Raw genomic sequence first — 24,868 nt, forward strand, 5'->3', positions numbered from 1 at the left:
CTTTTGAAGGTTGTGTGTATTATGAGCCACTGTGAGTGTGTGTGTTTTGGTGTGGAGTAGCAGTATGTAAGTTAAAATGTCCTCTAAAATTGTAAGGAACACAAGTGTTCCATGATGGAACACTGTCTGGAAAGTGAAGTTGTATCTTTTATCATCATCATCGTTTTCCGGTTCTGTTCCAGGCCCAATTCAAGGTGCTAGTTTTGACTTTTAAAGCCCTTTACGGCTCAGGTCCGGGGTATTTGAGGGACCGCCTCCTTCCCTATAATCCGGCCCGTGCTCTTAGATCTTCTGGGGGGGGCCCTTTGACTGTGCTGCCACTAAGAGATGTGAGAGGGGTAATAAACTTGGGTAATAAAAGAGAGACACGGCCATTTCTGCAGACGTGTTTACAGCCGACCACAGGAGGCACCCCAAATGAAGGGTTTCCTGCTCCGCCATTAATTAAAGGCAGGCTTCCGCTGGAACAGAAACGATTATCCTCGTTTGAAAATAGACGAGACTGAGCTCAAACGTCCCTGGACATGCCACCGACAGCAACCAGCATGGGCCGGGACAGCAATCTGCAACCTTTTTCATCTCACGGCACAGTAACAATAACACGGCACAGTAACGGGGTATTTGAGGGACTGCCTCCTTCCCTACAATCCTGCCCGTGCTCTTAGATCATCTGGGGGGCCCTTTTGACTGTGCCGCCACTAAGAGATGTGAGAGGGGCGGCGGCCAGGAAGAGGGCCTTCTCGGTGGTGGCCCCCGAACTGTGGAATACCCTCCCCTTAGAACTGAGAACTGCTCCCTCGTTGCTAACTTTTCGGTGTGGACTGAAGACCTTTTTATTTCAAAAAGCTTTTAATTGTTGACAGGCTGGCTGGCGTTCTTGCTTTTTGATATGAAAATCCACGGGGCTTGTTTTGCTTTTAGCTTTTTAATCATTGTAAATTGTTTTTAACTGTTTTTCATGTTGTATTTTTAATTGTTTGTTAGCCGCCTTGTGTGCCCGTTGGGTAAAAAGGCGGGGTACAAATTAACAAAATAATAATAATAATAATTTTATATATTGCTTTTCAACAACAACAACAAAAAGTTCACAAAGCAATCAAACAGCTCCCTGTCCCCAAAGGGCTTGCAGTTCAAAAGATGCTGAAGAAACACCAGCAAACAGCCACTAGAAAAGACACTGTGCTGGGCTGAAGAGAAACAATTACTCTCCGAAATCCAGGACAGATTTTATTATATGTGAAATCAGTAAACATGCACTCTGATTATGTGACTTAGAGGCAAAGATGGATGAGATTGTTGGATTCTTTCTTACTGTGTGTGTACGAGTACATATGTGTTTGTTTCGTTATTGACAGTTACTCCACATAAAAAGCAACAAATACCTTACAGTCAACAAGAGGTTGCCAGCCCTGCTGGAGAAGAATGCGATGCGGGTCTCTCTGGATGCAGCTGGGAACGAGGGCTCCTGGTTTTACATCCAGCCCTTTTGGAAACTGAGGAGTGAAGGCGATAATGTAAGTGGACGAAAAATAAAACACTACTGTGAGAAAGAGAAAGGGAGAGGGCCAATTTTTGGTGGGTCATGAATAGCTGAAACATTAAAAAAATAAAATAAAAACTTGGCAAGCACCCTTGCCTGATTTGCAGAAGAAAATCATTAGCTGGAATGCTAACCTTGGTATGAGGTAATCTTCATACCCTCAATTTAAAATGTCACATTTTCTGATTTTCTCTAGTAATTGGCTGCCATAGATCACATGTGAACCCAGTTTCAGCAAATCTTGCTTTCCAGTTCAGACTTCCGGGTACCCTGGAATGACTGTACAGTTTGGGGAAACAATCCTTGAACTCCATTTCTTGAGAAAGTCTGGCAAATGTCTACACATACATCATACACGGAAGGTCTCTAGAGGCCTTGGGAGCACAAGACCCCAATTATTCTAACGAATAATTAATGACTTAATGTTTAAAAAATAACATTTCTTTCTAGATTGCTTTTTTTGTCTAGTGGGTCATGACAGATTGTTGTTCTTAAAAGTGGGTCCTGGTACTAAAAGGTTTGGGAAACATTGCTCTCTATATATGGTACAGGTGGAACCTGGTATCCGTGGGGAATCTGTTCTCAGACCCCCATGGTTGCAGAAATTCATGGATAATCAAATCTGCGATTTTCAGCCCTGTAAGCCCTCTGAAGGGGACCGCAGTTCTAGTAGCCCACAGACAGCTTTCTGAAGCCCTCAGAAGCACTCGTGTCTGCCCACTGTGGGCTTCAGAATGGTTGTTTCTGGCCAAAAAACACTATTTCTGGTTTCTCAGGAAACATGCTGCTTCCGTGGGCTTCAGAAAGCCCTCTGGAAGCAACTGGAGCACAGCTCTGGTCGCCTCAGGTGGACTCAGTTGGGGCCAAGACTGGCTCAATGTGGGCCATTGACTGGCTCAAACTGGCTCCGCGTATACGGAAGCCCCACCTGTATATGTAGATGGCAGCTGGTGATTCAGCCTGGGGTTGCTAGTTGCACAGGGTATCTTATTTCACTAACAATTTTTTAATGCTTCCATTTTTACAACAACAACAACAACAACAACAACAAACCTTTATTAGGCATATAGTTTTACAACTAATATCTCCAGACAGTCATGTATGAAGGTATATGTTAAAAGAGAGATAAAAATAAGGGTTAAAACACAACAGATTACTTACAGAGTTGCTCCAAGTTGCTTAGAACCAGCAGCTTAGCCCGCTTCAAGTTGCTCAAATATAAAAATTTAGCAACTGGAAGGGTCACTAATTCAGATTCACCCGCCAGCAGAAGTTGTAAAAAGGTGTTCTCAGAGAGACCTTTTTTGGTTCTTGACAATGAAGGGAGATAATGGTCTCTGAGCACTTGATTGAAAGCACAGTGCAGAACAATGTGTGGAAGAGAGTCTGCCTCTCTGAGGCCATAATTGCAAAATCGTTCTTCCTTCGGGGCATTTCTAAACCTACCAGGTAGGTCTTTAGAAGGCAACACGTTGCAACGGGCTAATGTAAAAGCCCTCCTTGCAAAGGGGCACTCTAAGAAGGTCAGGTACTTTGGTTGTTGACCAAAAGTATTGTTAAGATGCAAATTTAGGGGCGAACATTTTTTTGTGCTGCAGCCAAAATCTCTTGCCTTTCTATGTCGGTTAGTCTTGTTGTCAAGAGCCTAATAGAAACCTCGCTTCCATTTTTACTTTCAGTGCAGTCTGAGTTACTGATTCGGTTCTGCAGGTTTGTTATGTGTGAAGCATTATCTGGTCTCACATGTGTGTCACCTTTCTGTGGAGCATGGCATGCAAGGACATAGTCGCCTTAAGTCACAGGGAGGTGGTGTTCTTATGGTAGTTGTGGTTTTTAAAACAAACTCGCTGTGTATGGATATGTGTGTCATGCATATGGCGATTATGTGCTTAATCATTCATATTATTTGTGTGTGTGTGTGTGTGTGTGTGTGTGTGTGTGTGTGTGTGTGTGTGTGTGTGTGTGAAGACAGATGCTGAAAAAATAATGAACTCTGTCCTTTAGTTTTGGCTAAGCATTGGGTCAAATATTGTCAGAGTATTCACAACACTGATGACTCAATCCTATGCATGTCAGGGATGTGCAATGGGTGGGGGGGCAGGTGAGGCACAGCCTCCCCACCGGAGTCTTCAAAGAGTGCTCTGCACGTGGGTTGTAAGTGCTTGAGCACCTTGCACGGTGGCGGTGCTTTTTGAAGGACTTTAATGGGGGGGGGCTCGGCCTCACCTTCCTCCCCACCCACCACACATCTCTAATGCATGTATACTCTGAAGTAAGTCCTGTTGAGTTGAATGGGATATATACTTGTGTACAGATCTATCTATCTAAGTTGAGGGCAAGTTTTAAACCAAAAAATCACAGAATTTGCCATCATCCATGGTCAAGTCGAGGGTAAAACGTGAGGGGCGTGTGAAACTCTTTGAAAATGGCTGACCAGTCATTGTTCTGAGGCAGCTGCAGAACACCAGATAGGAATAAAAAATGGCAGCTGTTTTGTCTTCTTCTCCACACAGGACGAGAGGCAAAGGGGCTCATGAGAGTTGTAGGCTTTGTTAGGAGTTTTGGTTTGTGGCAACCTTCAGTCTCGAAAGACTATGGTATAAGCCTACAGCACCCGGTTTTCCCAGGCGGTCTCCCATCCAAGTACTAACCAGGCCTGGCCCTGCTTAGCTTCCAAGATCAGACGTACAGCACAGCACTTCCATAGTAGCAGTTCCTCACATCGCAGCACTTCCTCACAAAGATTACGATTCCCACAACCTCCTTTACGCTGTTTGGAAAAGAAGCTAAAATGGCTATCATTTTTTGTTTTTGTTTTTGTTGCTGCCTCAAAACAAGTAAAATGGCTCAGTTTCCCCCCCCCCCCACTCCTTGTGTCCTGCTTCTCAGCCTATTTCTCCCCTCCCCTCCCCCCACCTCATCAAACAAAAGTGTTTTTGGCCATACTGACCCAAGTGTGTGAACCCATTTTTTCAGGGTCAATGTTAAAGTTTAACTTTTTTCAGTGTATACACTATACACAGTACCCCCAGGTACGTACATCGGATTGCAACCTGAAATTAACAGCACCAACATCATAGAGAAAATTATACCAGTGTTCTCAAGGTTTGTCCTCCACCATACCACTTCACACAGTCCACCTATTCAAAGTACCACCAGAAGTAACTGGTGATGACATCATCACCAGTTACTTTTGAGTTGGGAGGCCAGTTGCAACAGAACAAACACCAGTAGGAGGCTCAGGGTGGATGGCTTTACTGAGCATGGAAAAGCATGCTTTGGAGCTCTACCTGCTGAGCTGAGCCTGCTACCACTATTGCGTCATGTTCCTGGTCTTCCTGCTGGGCAGTACCCATACCACTGGTTGAAAAACACTGAATTATACCAATGGCAAAAATCACAGCCTTCTAGAATTGCCATCAGGCACCTGCTCCCTGGCAGTGAGACCAAGAATTGTTGGCAACCTTCAGTCTCGAAAGACTATGGTATAAGCCTACGGCACCCGGCATTCCCAGGCAGTCTCCCATCCAAGTACTAACCAGGCCTGACCCTGCTTAGCTTCCGAGATCAGACAAGATCGGGCATGTGCAGAATGCAACACAACAAACAATGGTAGGAGACTTGGCTTGTCAGGCAGAGCTCTAAAGCATGCTTTTCCCACTCAGAAAAGCCCTCCCATCAATCCTGAGCCTTTTACTGCTTTTAGTCTTGTCATATCTGGGCTTCCCAACCCAGAAGTAACTGGCAATGATGTCATCACCAGTGGTACAATGATGGTTCCAGTGGTACTTTGAATAGGTTAGCAATGTGAAGTGGTTGAGTAGAGAACAAACATTGAGAAACACTGTTCTAGAAGACTCCAGTCCCTCTCAGAAACTTTACAGCAGTGTTCCTTAAATGGTGGGTTGGGACCTCCTAGGTAGGTCTTGAGCCAATTTCGGTTGAGTCCCCATTCATTTCAATGTGCATTTTTTTTAGTGTATTAGACTTAATGCTGCCATGGTATGTGACTGCATTTGGGGAAATGTACTTTTAAAATGCTGCTATGTATATGCTTTTAAAAATGATAGTCAGTGGGGCTTATACCCTGCTAAGTGTGGATAGGATTGCAGCCTTTGGGAAGTTTGGACTCAAGCTCCACTCTAGTCACGCCTCTGTCAGCTAACCTCAGAAAGTGAAGTGTAAGTGGAAATTTACATTTCAAGAAAATTTTTGACAATATTTGACCACAGTCAGGCTATTGACAGTCAACTGATCAGCACCCCAATGCTTGCTTTACTGAAGAATGAATTTTGCTGAATTTAGGTGAATGCCTTAAGCAAAGCAGGAACCAAATCTGTGCATGTATTTTGAAGAAAGCATGGGTTATGTCCTTTGTGCACCATTTTTTTTTAGTCACATTGTGGTTCTGGCTTGTGTATGGGGAACTGCTACACATTCTGGAATATGCACTGACTGGCTCCAAACATTACTTGCACTTGTAATTCTGTTGAATCTCACAAAATCTTGCTCTGCTATGTCTTAACATGTTTCCTTTTTTCTTCCTTTCGATGACTTCATGTAACACTAATGATCTCCATCTTTTCGATGAGAGTTAATGTTTCTGGAACTAGTTCTTCCTTGTTACCACCAGCAAACAGGTTTAGCTGCTAGTGGAAAAACACCCACAACTGTTTTCAATAGGTGTGACATGAGAGGTAGTTCAGCAGAAATTCTGAGTCAAATGTCACCAGATTTCATGGCTTTCTGTTCAGATTGTTAAGCTTAAGGAACTAAATACTTACCCATGCACAGGCCATCGAAGAAAGGAAAAAAAAAATCAGGAACTTCATCAGCATGTTGGCCTTCATGTTCCAGAGGTTTTTGAATTCCTGGGACCTATTTAGAATTGGAAGTGAAAATTTCCTGTTATCTGTTGTACTATGAACTGGGTCTCTTTTAAAAAATGGAAGAAAAACAACGGAAACCCAGATATTGCCACTGTGAAAGAATGCACAGCTTTTCTGTTTTATAACCCCCTATGACTGAATTGCCGTATTCTTCTGTTCTCCAGATTGTTGTAGGGGACAAAGTTGTGCTCATGCCAGTCAATGCAGGGCAGCCTCTTCACGCCAGCAACATAGAACTCTTGGACAACCCAGGGTGCAAAGAGGTGAGTTGGACAAGCACAGATGCATTGGTGTGTTGTCTTCTCATAGGGCTGCGCTTGGGGGTCAGTAGCATGCTGAGGGAATGCAAAGGTGGCTTCAGAAGAGTCAGGTAACAACTAAGGTGCAAGGCCACACTGTGAGATAGGTGTAGGTGAGATCAAGGAACTGGAGGTCAAAGTCCAAGCAGGCCACACGTGCAGAAGGAAACACTGGCTCACGGACGAAAGACCTGGCTTATATAGCTGAACTTGGCAGCATGATTTCCAAGCACACAAGAGCATAAGAAGAGCCCTGCTGGATCAGGCCAAAGGCCCACTTAGTCCAACTTCCTATATCTCTCAGTGGCCCACCAGATGCCTCATGGAGCACATAGGGCAACAAGAGACCTGCATCTTGTCGCCCTCCGCTCTGCATTCTGAGGTAGTCCACTTCTAAAACCAGGAGGCTGCACATACCCAATCATGGCTTGTAACCTGTGATGGACTTTTTCTCCATCAATCTGCTCAATCCCATTTGAAAGGCATCCAGGCGAGGTGCCATCTCCGCATCTTGTGTAAAGAAGTTTCAAAGGTTAATCACTGGGTAAATGTCTGTTCTAACCCATCAGTCAATTTTAGTGGATGTCCCCTGGTTCTGGTGTTGTGCAAGAGGGAAAAGAACATCCCTCTATCTATCCCATGGTATCTGTTTGCCAGTCCCTTACTAGTTGTTCTGTTGATATACTTGATCTTTAAAACAGGAAACTAGCCAATGGCATTCTGAGCATGGAAGTCAAATTTATGAAAGAGGGCTATCTTCAAAAATGATCCCTCTATGTTAAGTTTTCCCTTTCTCCTGCATTCAGGGCAGTGTAAACAGGTTAATATTGGGACTTGGAATAAGTTGCATTAAACTTTACAGAAGGGGAGAGGCAGAATCTGTCTCTGAGAAGCTGGTTTTGGTGGCCAGCCCTGTGCTTTTTGCAACCTCTAGTTTGACCTGGAAACAACAACTGATGGAAGTTTTTCTTGGCTAGCTGGTCAGGACAGGTGTGTCGGGGCTTCTGGGTCTTTCCGCTGCGGAAGTGGGACTGGAGGTGTCTGTGATGGGTTTGGAAAACTGCACTGGTACTCCTTGCTACTACCTGAAGCCACCACATGGTGGACCTTCATGGTGGAAGCCACAAGGAAGTTAGCGATTTCTGCTATCCAACTTACATCTGAGCTCTGGAAGTCTGGGGAAAGTTTATGAGTGATCACAGGGAGCAGATGTTGTGGTTGCCATTTCCTCACAACACTGCATTTTGTTGTAGGAAGACTGCAGTAGATATGTGGCAAGACGAAGGAGTGGTGTGCATGTATTTAAGGGGTGGCAACATCCCTCTGCTGTAACTCTGTGGACACCAGAGCAACGCTGCTGGGTCAGACCAAAGGCCTGTCCAGTCCAGCGTTCGGTTCCCAAGAGAGGTCTCCAGGATGCCTCCGGAGCGCACAAGCAGGGCATGGAGGTGACAGCCTTCTCCTGTTGTTTATTCCCAGCCCTCTTATTTAGAAGTAGACTGCTTCGAAGCCTGGAGGTTCCTTTTAGCTTCCTGGTAGACATATTTCTTCCTTCCCTTCATACCCACCTTTCTTTCCTCATAGAACTCTCACCTCCAGGCACTGCTTGGGCTGAGACCTGCCTAGCACAGGGCTTGACAAATCTGCTTTGGCTCTCAGAGAATTTTCCAACTTTCAGAGTTTGATGTTTTAACACCAGCAATCTTCAGGGGTTTTTTGGGGCTTGGGGTGGGGGTGGGGAGTACTTCAGTTGAGCTCTGGAATATTTAGTGAAACACATTCTTGTTCCCCATTGATAAGTGACTCTGCGGGAACAGACCGTGCAATTAACAAGGATTGACTGTAGTAATGGGTCTGTCCCTGAGCAGATGCACAGTTGTTTCCCTTATGCTGGCCAATCACATTTTCTTCCCACCAACTGGAGGAAAGTTAATGAGAAATTAAGGAAATGGTCAACTCTCAACTATCTTTCTAGTACCTTTCGCCACCGAGTGTGTAGCCATAGCAGACAGAGCCTGTTGGTGGTGGAGCGAGTGGCAGCTGCATTTGCAGTCTTGGCCCATTCACCAGCCAGAGCTGCCCATGCTGCCTGCTCTGTGTTCTGCCTTTCCTGGCTTGCTGCTTGTCTTCCCATTCGTGGAGTCTTTTCTACCAAAAAAAAACCCCAGGTTTTATTTCTTGGGAAAGAAAAGTGGCCTTTCCCTAGACCAGTGGTTCCCTAACTTACTTGGGTTGCAACACCCCTGCAGCTTCTTCTTCCCAGCTCTTCTGGATGTCACAAACTTGTATCTCATGAGATCTTGCAAGATCCAAGGTGGTGGTATCCAAATCTTATGAGATTTTGTTAGATCCAGTGTGGGAGAACAGGTAGGAGGGGGCACTGGGGACATCCCTTTGCACCCTTGGAAGTGTGCCATGACACCCTAAGGTGTTGTGATGCATACTTTTGGAACCCCTGCCCTATACGATGATAGTCATTGTGCCAATGTAGTGCCCTGCATTTGTCAAGCCCTGCCAATGTTGGCAACGTTACTTCATCATGCGCCTTGAGAATCTGCCCTGGGACCATCCACATCTCCTTCATTAGCTTGTCTAATCCTTAAAAAAAACAAATATTATTAAAGTGGTCTAGGCTAGAGGCAACCCTCACATCTTTTAATCCTATTGACTGTAGAAGTGACTCCTCGGCTAGACGTTTTTATTTTGTGTCTGAATCTGCCAGGTGTCATGTGCGTCCCAGAAATTTGGTTGGTGGTGAATATTGCTCAGATGGGTATAGCAACCAACAGCTGAAATAAGAAATGTTGGCAAGCAAGTCCCTTGGCAGATTGTGACCGTCCGAAAACATTGCTCTGTGATTATTCTGCAACATAAAATACTAATTGTGTCCATTTGACTCCAGGTAAATGCTGTCAATTGTGATACCAGCTGGAAAATAACCTTATTCATGAAATACAGTTGCTACAGGGAAGATGTGCTGAAAGGTGTAAGTACAAATGACAGAATATTTAACTTTTGGGGGGGAAAAGCTTCATTTCCAATTATTTGTAATTTTTTTTTTGCTTGAGAAAAATCATGAGTCATGTTGCTTTGGCATTGACTTTAGATGTAACAAAACCCCAGCTATCAATATCATGATCTCACTCTGTTCAGCCATCATGACGATTTCTTTGCAAAGAATGTATCCAAGTGGAGTCCAAAACTGAATTCACCACTCTCAAGAAGAGTGAGTCAGGAGACCTTGGCTTAAGATCCATCAGGAAAACATTTAGGCTTTCCTGACATTTATAGAGATCTGCTTCTGGCAGAGAAATATACTGGCTATAATAGGACTATAATAATAATAATAATAACTCGGTATTTATATACCAACTTTCTGGTCATCGGATTACTCCTCTGACTTTATTCAAGGCAATTTACATAGGCAGGCATTTCTAAATCCCTCAAGGGGATTTTTACAATCATAGAGGTTCTCTCTTTCAAGAACCAACAACATTTCAGAATGGATCTTCCTGGCTTGGTCTCACTTCTGGCCTCCAGTTCTCCCATGCAGGCTGGCAAGCAGCTCCATCTCTCACATGGAGGGCAGCCAAGACACTTCTTGCTCACACCAATAGCAGGTGGAATCGCTCAGCTGGGCTTGTCAGCTGCTTCAAGGTCTCGCCATTCTCAGCCGTTCAGGGAGCTGCCGGTGTCCTCGAACTGGTGTCCTTCTGATGTTATCTTTGGGCTAACGGAGGCTCTACCCTTTGATTTGTGTATCCAGGGAGATGTTGTCAGATTGTTCCATGCCGAACAGGAGAAGTTTCTGACCTGCGATGAGTATCAGAAGAAGCAGCACATCTTCCTTCGTACAACGCTGCGTCAGTCGGCCACTTCTGCGACGAGCTCTAAAGCCCTGTGGGAAATAGAGGTACTTGAGGGGGCTGATTCTGGTGTGGTTTTCTTCAGCGTGGATGAAGAGGCCTCACATTGTTTAGAGAGGAATGAGTGAGCTGCAAAACAGGACTTCTCTGGGTCTTCTATGAATTCATGAGGTGGCCCTGGGCAAGCGACTATTCGCTTCAGCTGCCCAACTACAATATGGTGATAGGAATACTTACAGTGCAAGGCTATGCAATTCTACACAGAAGTAAGCCCCATGGAGTTCAGTAGGTCTTACTCCCATGTAAGTGTTTAGAGCAGAGGTTCCCAAAGTGGGCCTTAGGGACATCACAGGATGTCTCTGGTGGCTCCTCCTACTCATTCGCCCAGGCACTGCCGTCTTGGATCTTACAAAATCTCATGAGATCCAAGATTGTGCCTCCCAAATCATAAGAACATAAGAACAGCCCCACTGGATCAGGCCATAGGCCCATCTAGTCCAGCTTCCTGTATCTCACAGCGGCCCACCAAATGCCTCAGGAAGCAGACAAGCCAACAGGATACCTGCATCCTGGTGCCCTCCCTTGCACCTGGGATTCTGAAGGCGCAATCCTAACCCCTTATGTCAGTGCTTTCCAGCACTGACATAAGAGCAATGCAGCTCTGAGGTAAGGGAACAAACATTCCCTTACTTTGAGGAGGCCTCCATGAGTGACACCCAACTGCAGGATGCAGCACATGTCCCATTGGCACCGCTATGGCAGTGGTGGAAATGCCCCAGGGAGCACACCAGAACAAGAGACCTCATCCTGGTGCCCTCCCTTGCATCTGACATAGCCCATTTCTAAAATCAGGAGGTTGCGCATACACATCATGGCTTGCAACCCGTAATGGATTTTTCCTCCAGAAACTTGTCCAATCCCCTTTTAAAGGCTTCCAGGCCAGACACCATCACCACATCCTGTGGCAAGGAGTTCCACAGACCAAACACACGCTGAGAAAAGAAATATTTTCTTTTGTCCTAACTCTCCCAACACTCAGTTTTAGTGGATGTCCCCTGGTTCTGGTGTTATGTGAGAGTGTAAAGAGCATCTCCCTATCCACTCTGTCCATCCCCTGCATAATTTTGTATGTCTCAATCATGTCCCCCCTCAGGCGTCTCTTTTCTAGGCTGAAGAGGCCCAAACGCCGTAGCCTTTCCTCATAAGGAAGGTGCTCCAGCCCAGTAATCATCTTAGTCGCTCTCTCCTGCACCTTTTCCATTTCCACTATGTCTTTTTTGAGATGCGGCGACCAGAACTGGACACAATACTCCAGGTGTGGCCTTACCATAGATTTGTACAATGGCATTATAATATTAGCCTTCATTTTCATCCTTCATCTTGGAATCCTTCATCTTGGAAAATCCTTCATCTTGCAATGCATGAAATCTCATTGGGCGCCACCACCTCAGATCTCACAACATCTTGTGAGATTTGGGTGCTGCCTTCTTAGATCTTGTGAGATTTTGTGAGATCCAAGGTGGCAGCACCTGGGTGAGCCGGGTAGAAGAGACTGTGGGGGTGCCATGAACCTGGCAAGCTTGGTTTGGAGGATTCCAGCCTTACTTGCCTTGCAAGGTTCTTGTAAGGACATAAGAGCCCTGCTGGATCAGGGCAAAGGCCCATCTAGTTCATCTTCCTGCATCTCATGTGGCCCACCAGATGCCTCAGGGAGCACACAAGACAAGACATCTGCATCCCTTGCACCTGGCATTCTGAGGTAGCATTCTGGCATCTGTTTACCCGCACACCTCTCAATGAAGACTGTAACAATGTTGAAATAATACAGGCAAAGCTCCTTGTACATTCAAATAGTGCTTTGCAAATGTACATTTAGCTCCTTAAGGGTTGTGTTCAGTGCTCCATGTATTAAGCTGCTTTCTCACTTCCGTGTGAGGATGGTGACTTGCGTCTAAACAAATAATGTGCACCTACATGTTATTCCCACAGGTGGTGCATCACGATCCATGCCGTGGGGGTGCTGGGCAATGGAACAGTCTATTCAGATTTAAACATCTAGCAACGGGAAACTACCTGGCAGCAGAGGTAAGGACAATCGTCGGTGTGATCACAGTTGAGAATGAATCTCAGCAGTGAATCGATGAGAACAGATCCCCTGCTTGGTGGAATTTTTAGATGGCTTGTGTGTTCATATCAAGGGCTGTCCATCTGTTCTGGGCCAAGGACTGCCTCACCGCTCTCAGGGAGTTTCTCTGGTCTGTTTTCCGCTGGTCTGATCCATGTGAGTGACTGCTCATGCAAACTGCATGATTTGGTGGCTGATAAGCGCATTTGGTCCTACTTCCGGGGCATCCATGCTTCCTTGAATTGCCCTTTGGTGTGATTGTGGAAAATATGCACCTGCCCTGCTTGTTCCCCTGGGAACGTTAAAATTCCCAGTGACTTTTTTTATTCACCTGACCGGATCCTGTGCATGGTGCAAATAATGTTTCTGAGTGCAGTGAGTGTGTCTTGCAGAACATATAGGAAGAGGCTACAGCATATGGTTCTGTGTGCCTTGCTGCTAATGTGAGAATTTCGTAACATTTTGGTAGAGCTTTTGTTCGCACATGTAGCTATCTAGTATTTAAAAGGTTGTTTTGCTGTTGGAGCCTTTGGTCTGAGCCAGCAGGGCTTTTGAACATTCTTACAGGACAGGATAGTATTGCAGAAATAGAGACTGACAACGCAAACACCAAGGCACAGCCTGAGACAAGAACCTTTCTTTTTCTCTTAAGGTTAGACCTTGAATTGTAGCAGAGCAGGAGAAAAGAGCAGAAAATATCAGATGGTACAGAACAGCTGGTGCACAAGGTTAAAACTGCAGGCTGAGGCTGAAAGGGGAAGTAATTGCAGCCGATAAAATCACTCGTGAAGTGTAGAAACGGAATTGAGAGCGTTCCTTTTGCCGGTTCACTGACTACTTAAACCAGAGAGGTTACCGGATGAAATAAGTACACAGCAGATTCTTTTCTTATATAATCGTATGAAGTTGCCTTGTCCTAAGTGAAAGCTTTTGGACCATCTATCCCAGGGTGTTAGGAAAAGATATTTCATTGCTCTGAGGGTGAGGTTACAGGATCTTAAATCCCAAAGCCTGGAAAAAGGGGCAGGACCGAGAAGACTGGGGGGAAAATGAAGTACAAAGTAGTGGTGAAGGGCAGGAAGGAAAAACTTCAAAAATACGTTGGATGCAGACACGTTTATTGGAGAACACGGTTGCCCAAAATATTTCAGTGTCTTGCTTTCTTCAAGGGCCAAATATTTCTTCCTGTTTCAGTCATTACGGTTATGAACTCTGAGCTTGACAAATATGGCATTTTTCCTTTGTAATACCTAATGGCAAGTATATCGTGTAGGCAAAGTATATTGTGTTGCTGCCACCTTCCTCTCCCCCCCGCAAAAGGCAGGTTGTGGAAGATGCTGGGATGCAACTCATGGAACATGTGACATGTGCATGAAGGCCTGGAGGGGATCCTTTAGCTTGCACACTGGTTCATTTTGAGGTCACAAGGGAAAAGAGCAAAACACAGTGGGCCCTCTTTATCCATGGGCTTGGCATTCATGGATTTCAGTGTCCGTGGACACCAGTTGGCAACTTTGGCAACTTCCAGTTGTGTCCAAAGATCTTCTGAGTCCCTCCAGCCACAAATGTTGTTATCCATGGAATTTGATATCTGCAGGGAGTTCTGGAATGGGATCCCCTGTGGCTTCTGAAGATCCACTGTAGTACAAGTAATATACCCGCAGATAAGTAGTCAAAAACAATGCTTATAATAAAGTGTTTAGGACACAATCCAGCCAAAGTTAAGCATTTTTTAAAATTAGTTTCAGTAGAAGAGTTCAGCCCTTTATGGAGGTTGAGAGGTGGGATTAAAGAATCTCCTAAACAAATGGATAATAAATAGAAATTGCTTGAATTCCCCTTCTTTTTTGACTCAGTCCTGGTCTCACCCCTTTCAACATGTATTTCCTTGAGTTATTGGAAATTTGAATGCACTGTCTTTGCATTATCCTTCACAATGGTATTTGTATATTCTAATTACCTGCAACCAGGCGTGCAAGCACTTTTACCTACTGCAGCTAAATTTTAAACAATCGGAGCAGAGTGGCTGCTTATCTGCTGTCTTGCAGCTGAGAAAGATTAGGCTGTGGTGTGGATTATCAATAATGTCACACACATGGCCACTGTTTGTTTTTTGTTCAGGCCTTTCCGATAAAGGCACTTGCAGCAGAGAATCAACCACGGCGTGAATGGCAATAATTCACGGGGTTGGCAACTGTAATCTGTGGCCATTTTGATTTTTTTTGTATTTTTGCCAGAACCGGCTCTCTTTGGAGGCAACCTGGGGCTTGCAGATGAGACTGAAGAAACATCTTCTTTGCCCTGATAGATGTTTCTCCTTGCAACAAAAGCCGTTGTATCTTTCAGTAAGACCTCGTATCTAGACCACCCTGGCTACATGGGGGAAGTGAAAAGGGGCTTCCTTTGTTTTGGTTAAACCTCTCAGGTGGTTCTCCTTGCCAAGATAAAGAGTCTTTCCTCTCCTTAAAGGGAGCCTTTGACCTTCCTGGGTAAACAAAGACAAGGCTTTCTAAAGACCTCGCTACTAAATGTGTTGTACAGAGGCTTTGGTATCTGGAGGGGATCCATTCCAGGACCCCCTGTAGATTCTGATTTCGACGGATAATCAAATCAGCGGAGTGTCCTTGCTGGCAAACTGGAAGTGCCTTTTAGAACCCAATCTTATCCAACTTTCCAGTGCAGATGTAGCCCTGCCAACAGGGTGTGTGCTGCATCCTGTATTTGTTCCCTTACCTCAGTGCTGTATTGTGGCTTCATTGGTGCTGGAAAGTTGGATAGGACTGGGGTCATAGAAGCCTCCAGGAGGCCTTCGGAGTCACAGGAAGATTCAGGAGGACTTCTTAGTCACGGGAAGACTGCGCGCAACCTCCTTACACTTCAGAAGACCTCTTGCATATGACTGGAAGGCACTTATGTTGAGTCTGGGGGCTTCTCTGAGGCTCTCCAGCGCAGGCTTGGGTTCCATGTTGAGTCAAATCAGTTGTGGAAATTACGGCACAATACTAAGGATCACTGGTGCTGGTGCAGTGGCCTCTATACCAGAGCTAGGTGTCAAAATGCAGTAAAGCACTTTGTGACAACTCAGGAGTACACCCTGCTGGTGGAAAGTCCTGCACCATCCCGCTGGCACTGAATATGGTCACTGGCACTGATAAGTACAGTGATGAATGCCACAGGCTTGGGAGGAGGGTGGAATGGAGGTGGAGGGGGGTGTAATGGGGAAGGGGAGGGCAGGATCAGATCAGACCCAGAAAGGGGGCAGGGTCAGTGGAGGAGGGCCCCCCATATCCTTACCCCATTTCCAGGCCTGGAAGCCCTACCCGGTGCAGATCTGAGTAGCCCCATTGGGTAGGCTGGAGCTTGACAAGGGATAAAGGAACAAATCTTCCCTTACTCCAAGGAGACTTCCAGTCTGCTCATTCCCAGCGCTGGGTACGGTGAGGGTTGTGCGGCCCCACTGGGCCAGCACTGGACAGAATTGGGCTGCCCATCAAATATATGCATATTTTCTTTATTTACAGTATATTGTAGAATTTTTAATGTACAACTGCAGAGTTTTAATTAGCACATCACGCACTCTATCTGACACGGTCCTGCATGCCCCCTGTCCACTCTTGGGGATGCCCCCACTTCCGACTCAGTCGCGGCAGAGCCCTGTGTGTTCAGCCCCATCAGCGTTTAGATGCTTCCCTCGGGTGTCCATGCAGCTGTGTCTTTCTCAGGCCCAAACCTAATCTCATTTCTCTAATCGCGAGGATAAAAGCTTCTTTGAACTCAATGACAGTTTTATGGATTGTAGTCGGCTAAAACACACACGAGCTGCAGCTGGAGTGATATATCTCCTTATTTACTTCTCTGGAAGAACATGCACCGTAATTCTGTGCTGTTTTCAAAGCAGTATTTGGAACTCGTATATGAGGCCTTAGATTCTGATTTGCCACAGTACATTTTGTCCTCTGTTTAACCTCACTTGACCTGCTGCACTGTTGTGTGTGTGTTTGCTCAGAAGTTAAAGTGCCTTGGAGTTCTGTAGGGGCTGATTCCCAAGTTAAGACTGCACAGGATTGCAACCCGATCATTGAGCTTTGCTTCTCTGGTTCAGCATGCAGACTTTCCATTCTACCTGGCAAATGTCAAAACTTGTTACTTTGTTCATCAGAAGAACTTATTCCAGAAATACCTTGATTTATGTCCACTTGACTTTCATTAACTCTTTCAACCGTCTTCAGTTATGACCACATTTCAGATTTTGTCCGTGTGCTTTCCTCTTTCATTTGATTTCATCCACCCTTCCATGGCATTCATCAATGTTCTTATGTTTTTTTTTCTGTTTGTTTAGGTCTTGCATTCATTTGCATGTGTTACACAGTTATTTATTAATGCTTTTCACCAACAAAAATAAATTTGCAAGCTGAATAAGGCTCTGCTTTGCCATTCGTCCATTTTTGACATTCATCCATGCTCTGATCCCAAACTAGGGAACTATGTAAGCCAGTGGTCCTTGAACTTTTCCGGCTTGCGCCTCCCTGATCCTTGTGGCCATTGGCCACGGCTCCCCATTACAACATCTCACCTCAGTTACCCCCAAAATGGGGATGAAGGTGTTATAATTATACACTAGAAACAAACAAAAAAAAAAAACAGCTGCCAGCACTCTGAGGCTGCAATCCTAAACACACTTACCTGAGAGTAAGCCCCATTGAACAAAATAGGAAATACTTCTGAGCAGACCTGGTTAGGCTTGTGCCCTGAGTTCATTAGCAGCACATCTGGAGGGTTTTGGAAAGGAAGGGGGAAGTGATGAATTTGCTAGGGGAGGGGAAGATTTTGTTTTGTGTTTATCTGCTAAACACAAAGAGTGCGATACCATAGTCTTTCGAGACTGAAGGTTGCCAATACAAAAAATCTGCTAATTGCAAACTGATGCAAACTGAGACCCAGAGACTGTTTGGCTAGAATCCTAATCCCACTTTCCTGAAAGTAAGTCCCATTGAACACAATAGGACTTCCTTCTGAGTAGACCTAGCTAGGATTGTGCCTTTTGTCTTACAATAGCAGCCAACAAAGTACCCCCCCCCCCCGCAAAAGGAGGCAGAAGGAAAAAGGGGGTGGCTGAAAAGAAATGGGGATTTTAATTTTTAATCAATTTTTGGAGATAAAGCCATCAAGAGTGGCTTCTTTCTCTTTTTTGAAAGGGGAGGAAAATGAGAAAGGTGAGGATCCTGGGTTAAGCTGACACAGATCCCAAGCCTATGTAGGTCTACTCAGAAGTAAGCCTCATTTGAGTCAGTGGGGCTTACTCGAAGGAAAGTGTGGAAAGGATTGCAGCCACATCCAGCAAGATTACAACTCACTCCAAAGCAGATGGGGGCTGTTCACACACACACACCCAACATGCAGATGCCACCCCTATTCCGCCAGGCAAGACGGAGGGATGCAGGTTGGGGCATTTGGACACCCCCCCTACTAGGAGCAGGCTGGCTCCTTCCTTCCCAAGCAGCCTTGACCAATCCCAGGACGCCCAGGGTGAGGGGCATACTGGGAAATGTAGTCCTTGGGGCGAGGTTGCACATGGAGAGAGCTCCATGATGAGATGTGGCACCTCTGCCTGCCCAGCCAGCCTTCTCTCCCACCTCCCCCCAGCATGTTTCACAGGCCCTCCCAGCCTCATGCTGGCCCACCCACCTCTTAGCCTCGGAAAAGCAGCAAATCAGGAGGCAGCACCTGTAGCTGAGCAGAGCAAAGCAGAGCAGCTGTGGCTACCTTTCTCACCAGACGCCCCTGTGGGCCAGCCACGCCTCCCTAGGGAGGCGGGATGCACAGATTGAATACCTCGGATGTAAGCTATTGCTATACTTGCATATTACCTTGACTCTTTTGTAGCCTGCAAATTGAGCACTATTCCACCAGGTGGCAGCACATACCTAGCATGTCAGGCGGTGAAGTTGTAAGGTGTGAGAGGGGTGGACAAGGCAATTTCATTGCTTTGTTGAATGTTGATTTCCAGAGGTTACCTCCAAATGTTCCCATAGGGAAGCAAGCATGAAATAAACAAATCGACTCAGCCTTGCTAAAAGCTAGCACAAAAGCCTGATAAAACATTATCGGTTGGCCGGCGTGATGAAAGGGAGCAAGTACAGGACGGCCAGAATTCCAGCACGAGCCACGTTGTTTGTCTTTGGTTTTGTGTGCCAGGGGAAGAGTGAAAGGAGAAAAGAAACTGCAGCGTGTAAGGACGAGGAAAAGAATAGACATTTATGTACTTTAACATGGACAATGTGCCATTGTGCTGACATACTCTGTCTGCCTTACAAAATAATCGTAAAACGTATTAATGAAATTTTAAAAAAAACACCTCAATAACAGACCAAATTTAAAAGCAAGAGCAGGATCCAGTAAAGACACATGACAGTTTTCCAAACTTCAACCTTCTAGGTCCAAAAATCATCTCCGATCATACAGCAAAGTCTTGGGCAACATGAAATGTGACTAAGGTCAGAACATTTCCCCTCACTTAGTGGCTCAGAGACTGAACGTGTGAATCAGGACTTCCTCAGTTCACGGGCAGGGAGGGTTGTCTAGCAAGCCCGTCCCTCCTTTCAGCGTCAACTCCCCAGCTGCAAAATGGAGATAATAATATCATTTATCTTTTAGGGTTGTTTTAAGGATTACCTCATGGTTTTTACATGTGAAACATTTTGCACACTCGGCACGTTCTACACAAGTGCCACATATTATGAGGAGTGCTCTGCGGACTTGTGCATGTCGTTCACACTCTTCCTCTCTTCAGTGCAAATTATCCCTCCTTTTCTTTTTTGGCATTATTGTGTAGGACAGCATATCCCAAACTGTGGGTCATGTCCCCATGTGCACTAGGCCTGGCACAATGCTCCTGGTAGTGCCACTATGCCCTATTGGAAGACCCCAGAGACTCCGGGTTGCACTGGGCCTTTGACCCACTCTATCCCACAGAAGCATCCATGAAGTCACTTCCAGTCAAACCAGAGGTTAAATCTGCAAACTGGAAGTTGCTTCTGATCACTTCTGTGGGCCATTCTGAGGCCCACAGAGGCCAGTAGAATGGGATGCACACCCAGTGCAACCCGGAAATGGCTTCCTGAGGCTCACAGTAAGTCATTCCCAGCTTCTAGAATGGCTCCTATTTGGAGCCAGACTGGCACAAAGGGGTGTGTGTGGAAGGGCCCACCACACATGAGCCCAACGCACGCTGGTGGGTTGCAACCCACACTTTGGGAACCACTGTTCTAGTTCACTTCTGGATAAGGGGAATGGCATTAGGCTCTTGGGCCAGACCTGCAAATATTGCAAGTGGAGGTGGGGAAAAGGTTGCGTGAGAGTGGTAACTCTCCTGGTGAGCGCATGCCCGAGATGCGAATCCCTGGAGACGTTTCAGCTCACCTCTCGCAGTTGCAAAGGCGCTTGCGCTGACGGAATCTCAAGGCAACCATCGGTAACCTGCTCCTCGTGGATTGATACGGCAGCAGAAGTGCTTAATCAAAGATTTCATGGATGTTCTGTGTGTTCAGTCCTTGGAGAGTATTGAAAGCTAATCAGTGTGCTATTAGCAGCAAACAAAGTGAGCCTAATGAAGATGAAAGACCCGGAAGTTGGAAGCTTATCTTTCTATTTGATGCCTTGGGCTTTTTGGTGGAGTTTCAGTGCTCTCATGGCTGAGCACCAAATGCGCTGGAAACTTTTCCGTGGGATTCTTTCATTTGCATATGGACAGTGATTCCTTCTTGATTCCTGTTATTAAGCTAGTCACTAAAATAACCGTGGAGGAAAAAGTGGCCAGTATGAGCAGGCTTTTCTTGGCCGGACAAATGCTCTTGTCTGTCCTTTGAAGGCAGACCATTTTTAAGATCATTGAGGGGTGTTTTTTTTTGGGGGGGGGGGAAGAACCTAGTGCCTATAGCCCCCAGGTAAGGGACCAATAGTTCCCTTACCTTGAGGAGGCCCCCATGACTGCCCACCACTGCAGGATGCAGCACATACCGTGTTGGCTCAGCTGCATCGGTACTGGAAAGTTGGTTAAGACTGGGCTGTTAGCCTCTCTTCAGGGTATGTGTGGGGAGTTCACATCATCGGGTGAGCAGAATGGAACACCCAATTCCACAACAAATATTTTAACCTAGATAAATTACCCTTACATACCCAGAGTCTTTTATTTCCGTAGTAGACGTTTGCTGGAAAACAGTAGTATAGGTTGGCCCTTGTTATCCACGGGGGATCTGTTCCCGGACCCCCTCCCCCTGTGGATAATGAACCTACAGATATTGAGATCAATGGGGGGGGGGACCTCTGGGGACCTTTAGATGCAGCCAGAAGTGTCTTCCGGTCACATCCAAATGTATTCTGATGCACAGTGAGGCCACGTATGACCTCAGAGTTTCAGAAGGGCTCCCAGAGGTTTCTGAGGCACTTCCAGTTTTTTGTCAAACCAGAAGTGCATCTCGGAAGCCTATGAGAGGCCTTCTGAGATGCTGGGAGGTAGCGTGCGGCCCCCCCCCCCGCACTGCAGAATACCTCTTGGGCACGACCAGAAGGCACTTCAGTCATGTTTGGGAGGTTCAGTGATTCCCCGTGGCATGGCTAAGGGGATGCAGGGGAGAGCAATTGCACTGGACAACAAGCTTTATGGGGGGCGTCAACCTGAGCTTGACGCTAGGGGGAGGAGGAATGTATCCCCCATGGATACTGGGGGACTCTTATGCATTATAATCCACAGTAACCTAGTTGTGTTGTTGTTAATAATAATAATAAAGGTATTTATATACCACTTTTCAACAAAAAGTTCTGTTTGGCTCTTCTGAAGATTAGAGCTAGCATTGTAAAGATGCCAAGTCTGCCTGCACACTGTCTGTCTGTCTGTCTGTCTCGGTGTGCATGCACTGTGACCAATTTTCTGGTAGTAGTGCTTTGTACTTTACACTTCACAGAGGTGAATGAAGCTGTCATTCACAGGCAGTTTTTTTTGTGGGTTAGGGTAATGGATGATAAGGAAAGTTGCGGCATGGGAGGAGAGCCTGAAAACCCCTTGAGGGCATGTGGAACACAATGCATGTGGCTTTTGAACCCGGCCTATATATTCCATTTAAATAGGGAGTTTAAAAAAAATCCTTTTACCAATTGCTGACGAAGTACTTTTTCCTTTTGCAGCTCAATCCACACTATCCAGATTGTAGCAATGGGGAAAAGGCTGTGGTAAGTGCAAATGTTTATTTAAATGTAACATGCAACATTTATTTATTTATATAATCAAATGTAATTAGAGCAAAAGACTTTGACATTTGGGTTTAGAAACAAATGGCATGCTACAAATACATTAACTCTCTTGTTGCAGAACTAGAAGTTTTACAACAGGAAGGTTGATGTGACTACGATATTTTGCTTCTCTTTATATATTTATTTGAAAATATGTCAATTGTTTTCTTCTCAAAAGCTGTATGAAGCTGCTCGAAAAGGAGAATAAAACATAAACCCAAACACAGAATAGCAGTCCTCCTCTGTATTAATCACCCCTGCCTTGTTCCCATCACCATACTTAGAAATGAATGTATAAACCAGGAGATCCTAGTTTAATCCTATGTAGGTTTACTTGGAAGTTCCATTGCATTCAAAAGGGCTTACCTCCAAGTAAATATACATAAAATTGCCACCTTAGGGTCCAGTCCTATCCAATTCTCCAGGGCTGGTGCAGCCATGCATGTGCTGCATCCTCTGGTGGGGAGGCAGTCATGGAGGCCTCCTCAACGTTAGGGACCATTTGTTTCCTTACCCCTGGGCTGCATTGCAGCTGCACTGATGCCAGAAAGGATCCAATTTTCCAGTGTCAGTGCTGTTGGGCCTATGAGGTATGCACTGCTTCCTGTGTTGGGGAGGCAATCACAGAGGTCTCCTCAAAGTATGGGAACATTTGTTCCCTTACCTTGAGCCTGCATTGCGGCTGCACCAATGCTGGAAAGTTGGATAGAATTGGGCCCTTAGTTATTTGAATGTGGGATCTCCCTTATTCAGTTATAGTGAGTCCTCCTTACCTCTGGATTTGAGCATCTGTGAATACCAAGCCTGCAGTCCTGTTGGCCTCCCAGATGCAACCAGACACCACTTCTGGTCAAACCTAGGAGGTTTCTGAGGCTAGGGGAGACCTGTGGCCCACACTACGGGCCTAAGAATACCCCCCAAACATGACCGGAAGTCACGGGTGCAAACCAGAAGTGGCTTCCATACACTTCTGGGAGGCCCTTTGAAGAGACTGGGAGGTCGGCACAACATTCGGCAAGATGCCCAGAGAGCCCAGTGTGGCCCTCAGGTGGGTCCTTGCTGCACCGTGACCCTGTCCCTCCCCCCACAGATTTCATTATCTGTGGATTTCTGTATCTGTTGGGTGGGGGTCATAAAACCGAATGGAAGCTCTCAAGCCTGAGGTTGACTCTTGATCTAATTGCAAATATAGCTGGAGGACAATGATGTCTAAACAGGTGGTCAGAGTTCTTGGTTCTAAGGTCTGCCCCCTTAGGCTGCTTTTTTTTTTTTTTACTTCTTTTGAGCCATGGAGAATAATTACCTAAATAGGTCAAGGGAAATATTCCTCGCATCTTGGAAATTTCTACATCAGGGAATTGGGCTTCCATACTCACTAACCTCACAACCAACTTTCGAACCTATTTCCAAATTTCCCAGGCAAAGAAAAGACTGATATAAAGCCTGGTTTCTAGGGCTGCCATCCATAAGAACAGCCCCACTGGATCAGGCCATAGGCCCATCTAGTCCAGCTTCCTGTATCTCACAGCGGCCCACCAAATGTCCCAGGGAGCACACAAGACCACAAGAGACCTGCATCCTGGTGCTCTCTCCCTTGCATCTGACATAGCCCATTTCCAAAATCAGGAGGTTGCACATACACATCATGGCTTGTAACCCGTAATGGATTTATTCCTCCAGAAACTTGTCCAATCCCCTTTTAAAGGCGTCCAGGCCAGATGCCATCACCACATCCTGTGGCAAGGAGTTCCACAGACCAACCACATGCTGAGTAAAGAAATATTTTCTTTTGCCTGTCCTAACTCTCCCAACACTCAACTTTAGTGGATGTCCCCTGGTTCCAATGTACGCTTTCCTGGGAGCAAACCTAATAAAATAGCATGAGATTTGCTTCTGAGTAAACACACGTAGGATTGCGCTGTAGGTCCCTTACAACTCTTGTTTGTAACGAAACAGAGAAAATGCCTCTTCCATTGTATTTTTCCCCCCACTCTGAAACCAGGAGGGCGTCTCAGATGACTGTCTTCTAGTAATTCTAAAGCACTTATCAGATGGAACTTTGAAGATTAGAAGGCTCTAATGCATAGTGCATAAAACATATGTAGAGTGGTATGACAGAACCCTGATTAAACCCCAGACTGGTGTATTTGTATTGGTGGCCTATTATCTGTGATCACACAGACATGTGTCACCCTCGGGGACACGGTACACGTTGAGGAAATGTCAGGAACAGCTGGGAGCCTGTTTTGCATCCCTATTCTTTTTAGAAGCTGTTTGCTTTTCTACAACCGATTCAACTGCAGCAGAATTCAGAGGACTAATCAGGCCTGCACAGCATGTTGGCAGTGCCAGCATTTGTATTCCTGGCTTGGAAATACTGTACCCATTTAAGCAACTGGTAATGCACCCCTGAAAAATAAGGCAACCTTTGCTCTCCTGGATATTCTCCTGTGGCTCAGATTTTGCTGTGAACCAGAGAAGAAATAAGTGGTGTATCTCACCTCCAAACCCCTCCTTATGTGACTGGCAAGCAGCCTCTCTAGCTTTGTTCATAGTGCATTAGAGGTAACTGAAGAACTTGAAGGGCCACTGAAAGGCATTGTTGTCGTGAACCGCATTTAGAGTGGTACCTTTTTGGAATCCTTGCCATAAGGAATGTTTTGGTTAAAGGAAAAGGAAAAGGAAATGTTATGATGCCCTCCCTCCCTTGAAATAACTGAGAAATTGGGGGTGGTGAGGGAACAGGACTTGGGCCAATATCAGGAATGACCTCATGCTTCTGGACATGAAACATGGTGTGCCTGCTGCAACTTTTCCCCAGCGTGCTGCGCTAGGGCATACCCACTCTAGCTCTCCTCACAGTG

At 45.8% G+C, this 24,868-nt stretch overlaps 1 protein-coding gene across 3 annotated transcripts in view; it reads left to right on the forward strand.

Annotated features, from left to right (window-relative positions):
* ITPR2 (inositol 1,4,5-trisphosphate receptor type 2) overlaps nt 1-24,868 on the forward strand; it is a 215,222-nt gene that overhangs the window by 31,078 nt on the left and 159,276 nt on the right. For 2 of the 3 annotated variants that reach the window (XM_066633900.1, XM_066633901.1), the window contains exons 5-10: nt 1,356-1,514; nt 6,594-6,692; nt 9,631-9,714; nt 10,495-10,641; nt 12,584-12,679; nt 21,900-21,944. In XM_066633900.1, coding sequence (XP_066489997.1) covers nt 1,356-1,514; nt 6,594-6,692; nt 9,631-9,714; nt 10,495-10,641; nt 12,584-12,679; nt 21,900-21,944 — 630 coding nt within the window. Of the gene's footprint in view, nt 1-1,355; nt 1,515-3,235; nt 3,251-6,593; nt 6,693-9,630; nt 9,715-10,494; nt 10,642-12,583; nt 12,680-21,899; nt 21,945-24,868 lie in introns of those variants that run through there. The other variant, XM_066633902.1, reaches the window with a different exon arrangement.

This window comes from Tiliqua scincoides, chromosome 7 (assembly GCF_035046505.1).
Source record: "Tiliqua scincoides isolate rTilSci1 chromosome 7, rTilSci1.hap2, whole genome shotgun sequence".
NCBI lineage: Eukaryota > Metazoa > Chordata > Lepidosauria > Squamata > Scincidae > Tiliqua > Tiliqua scincoides.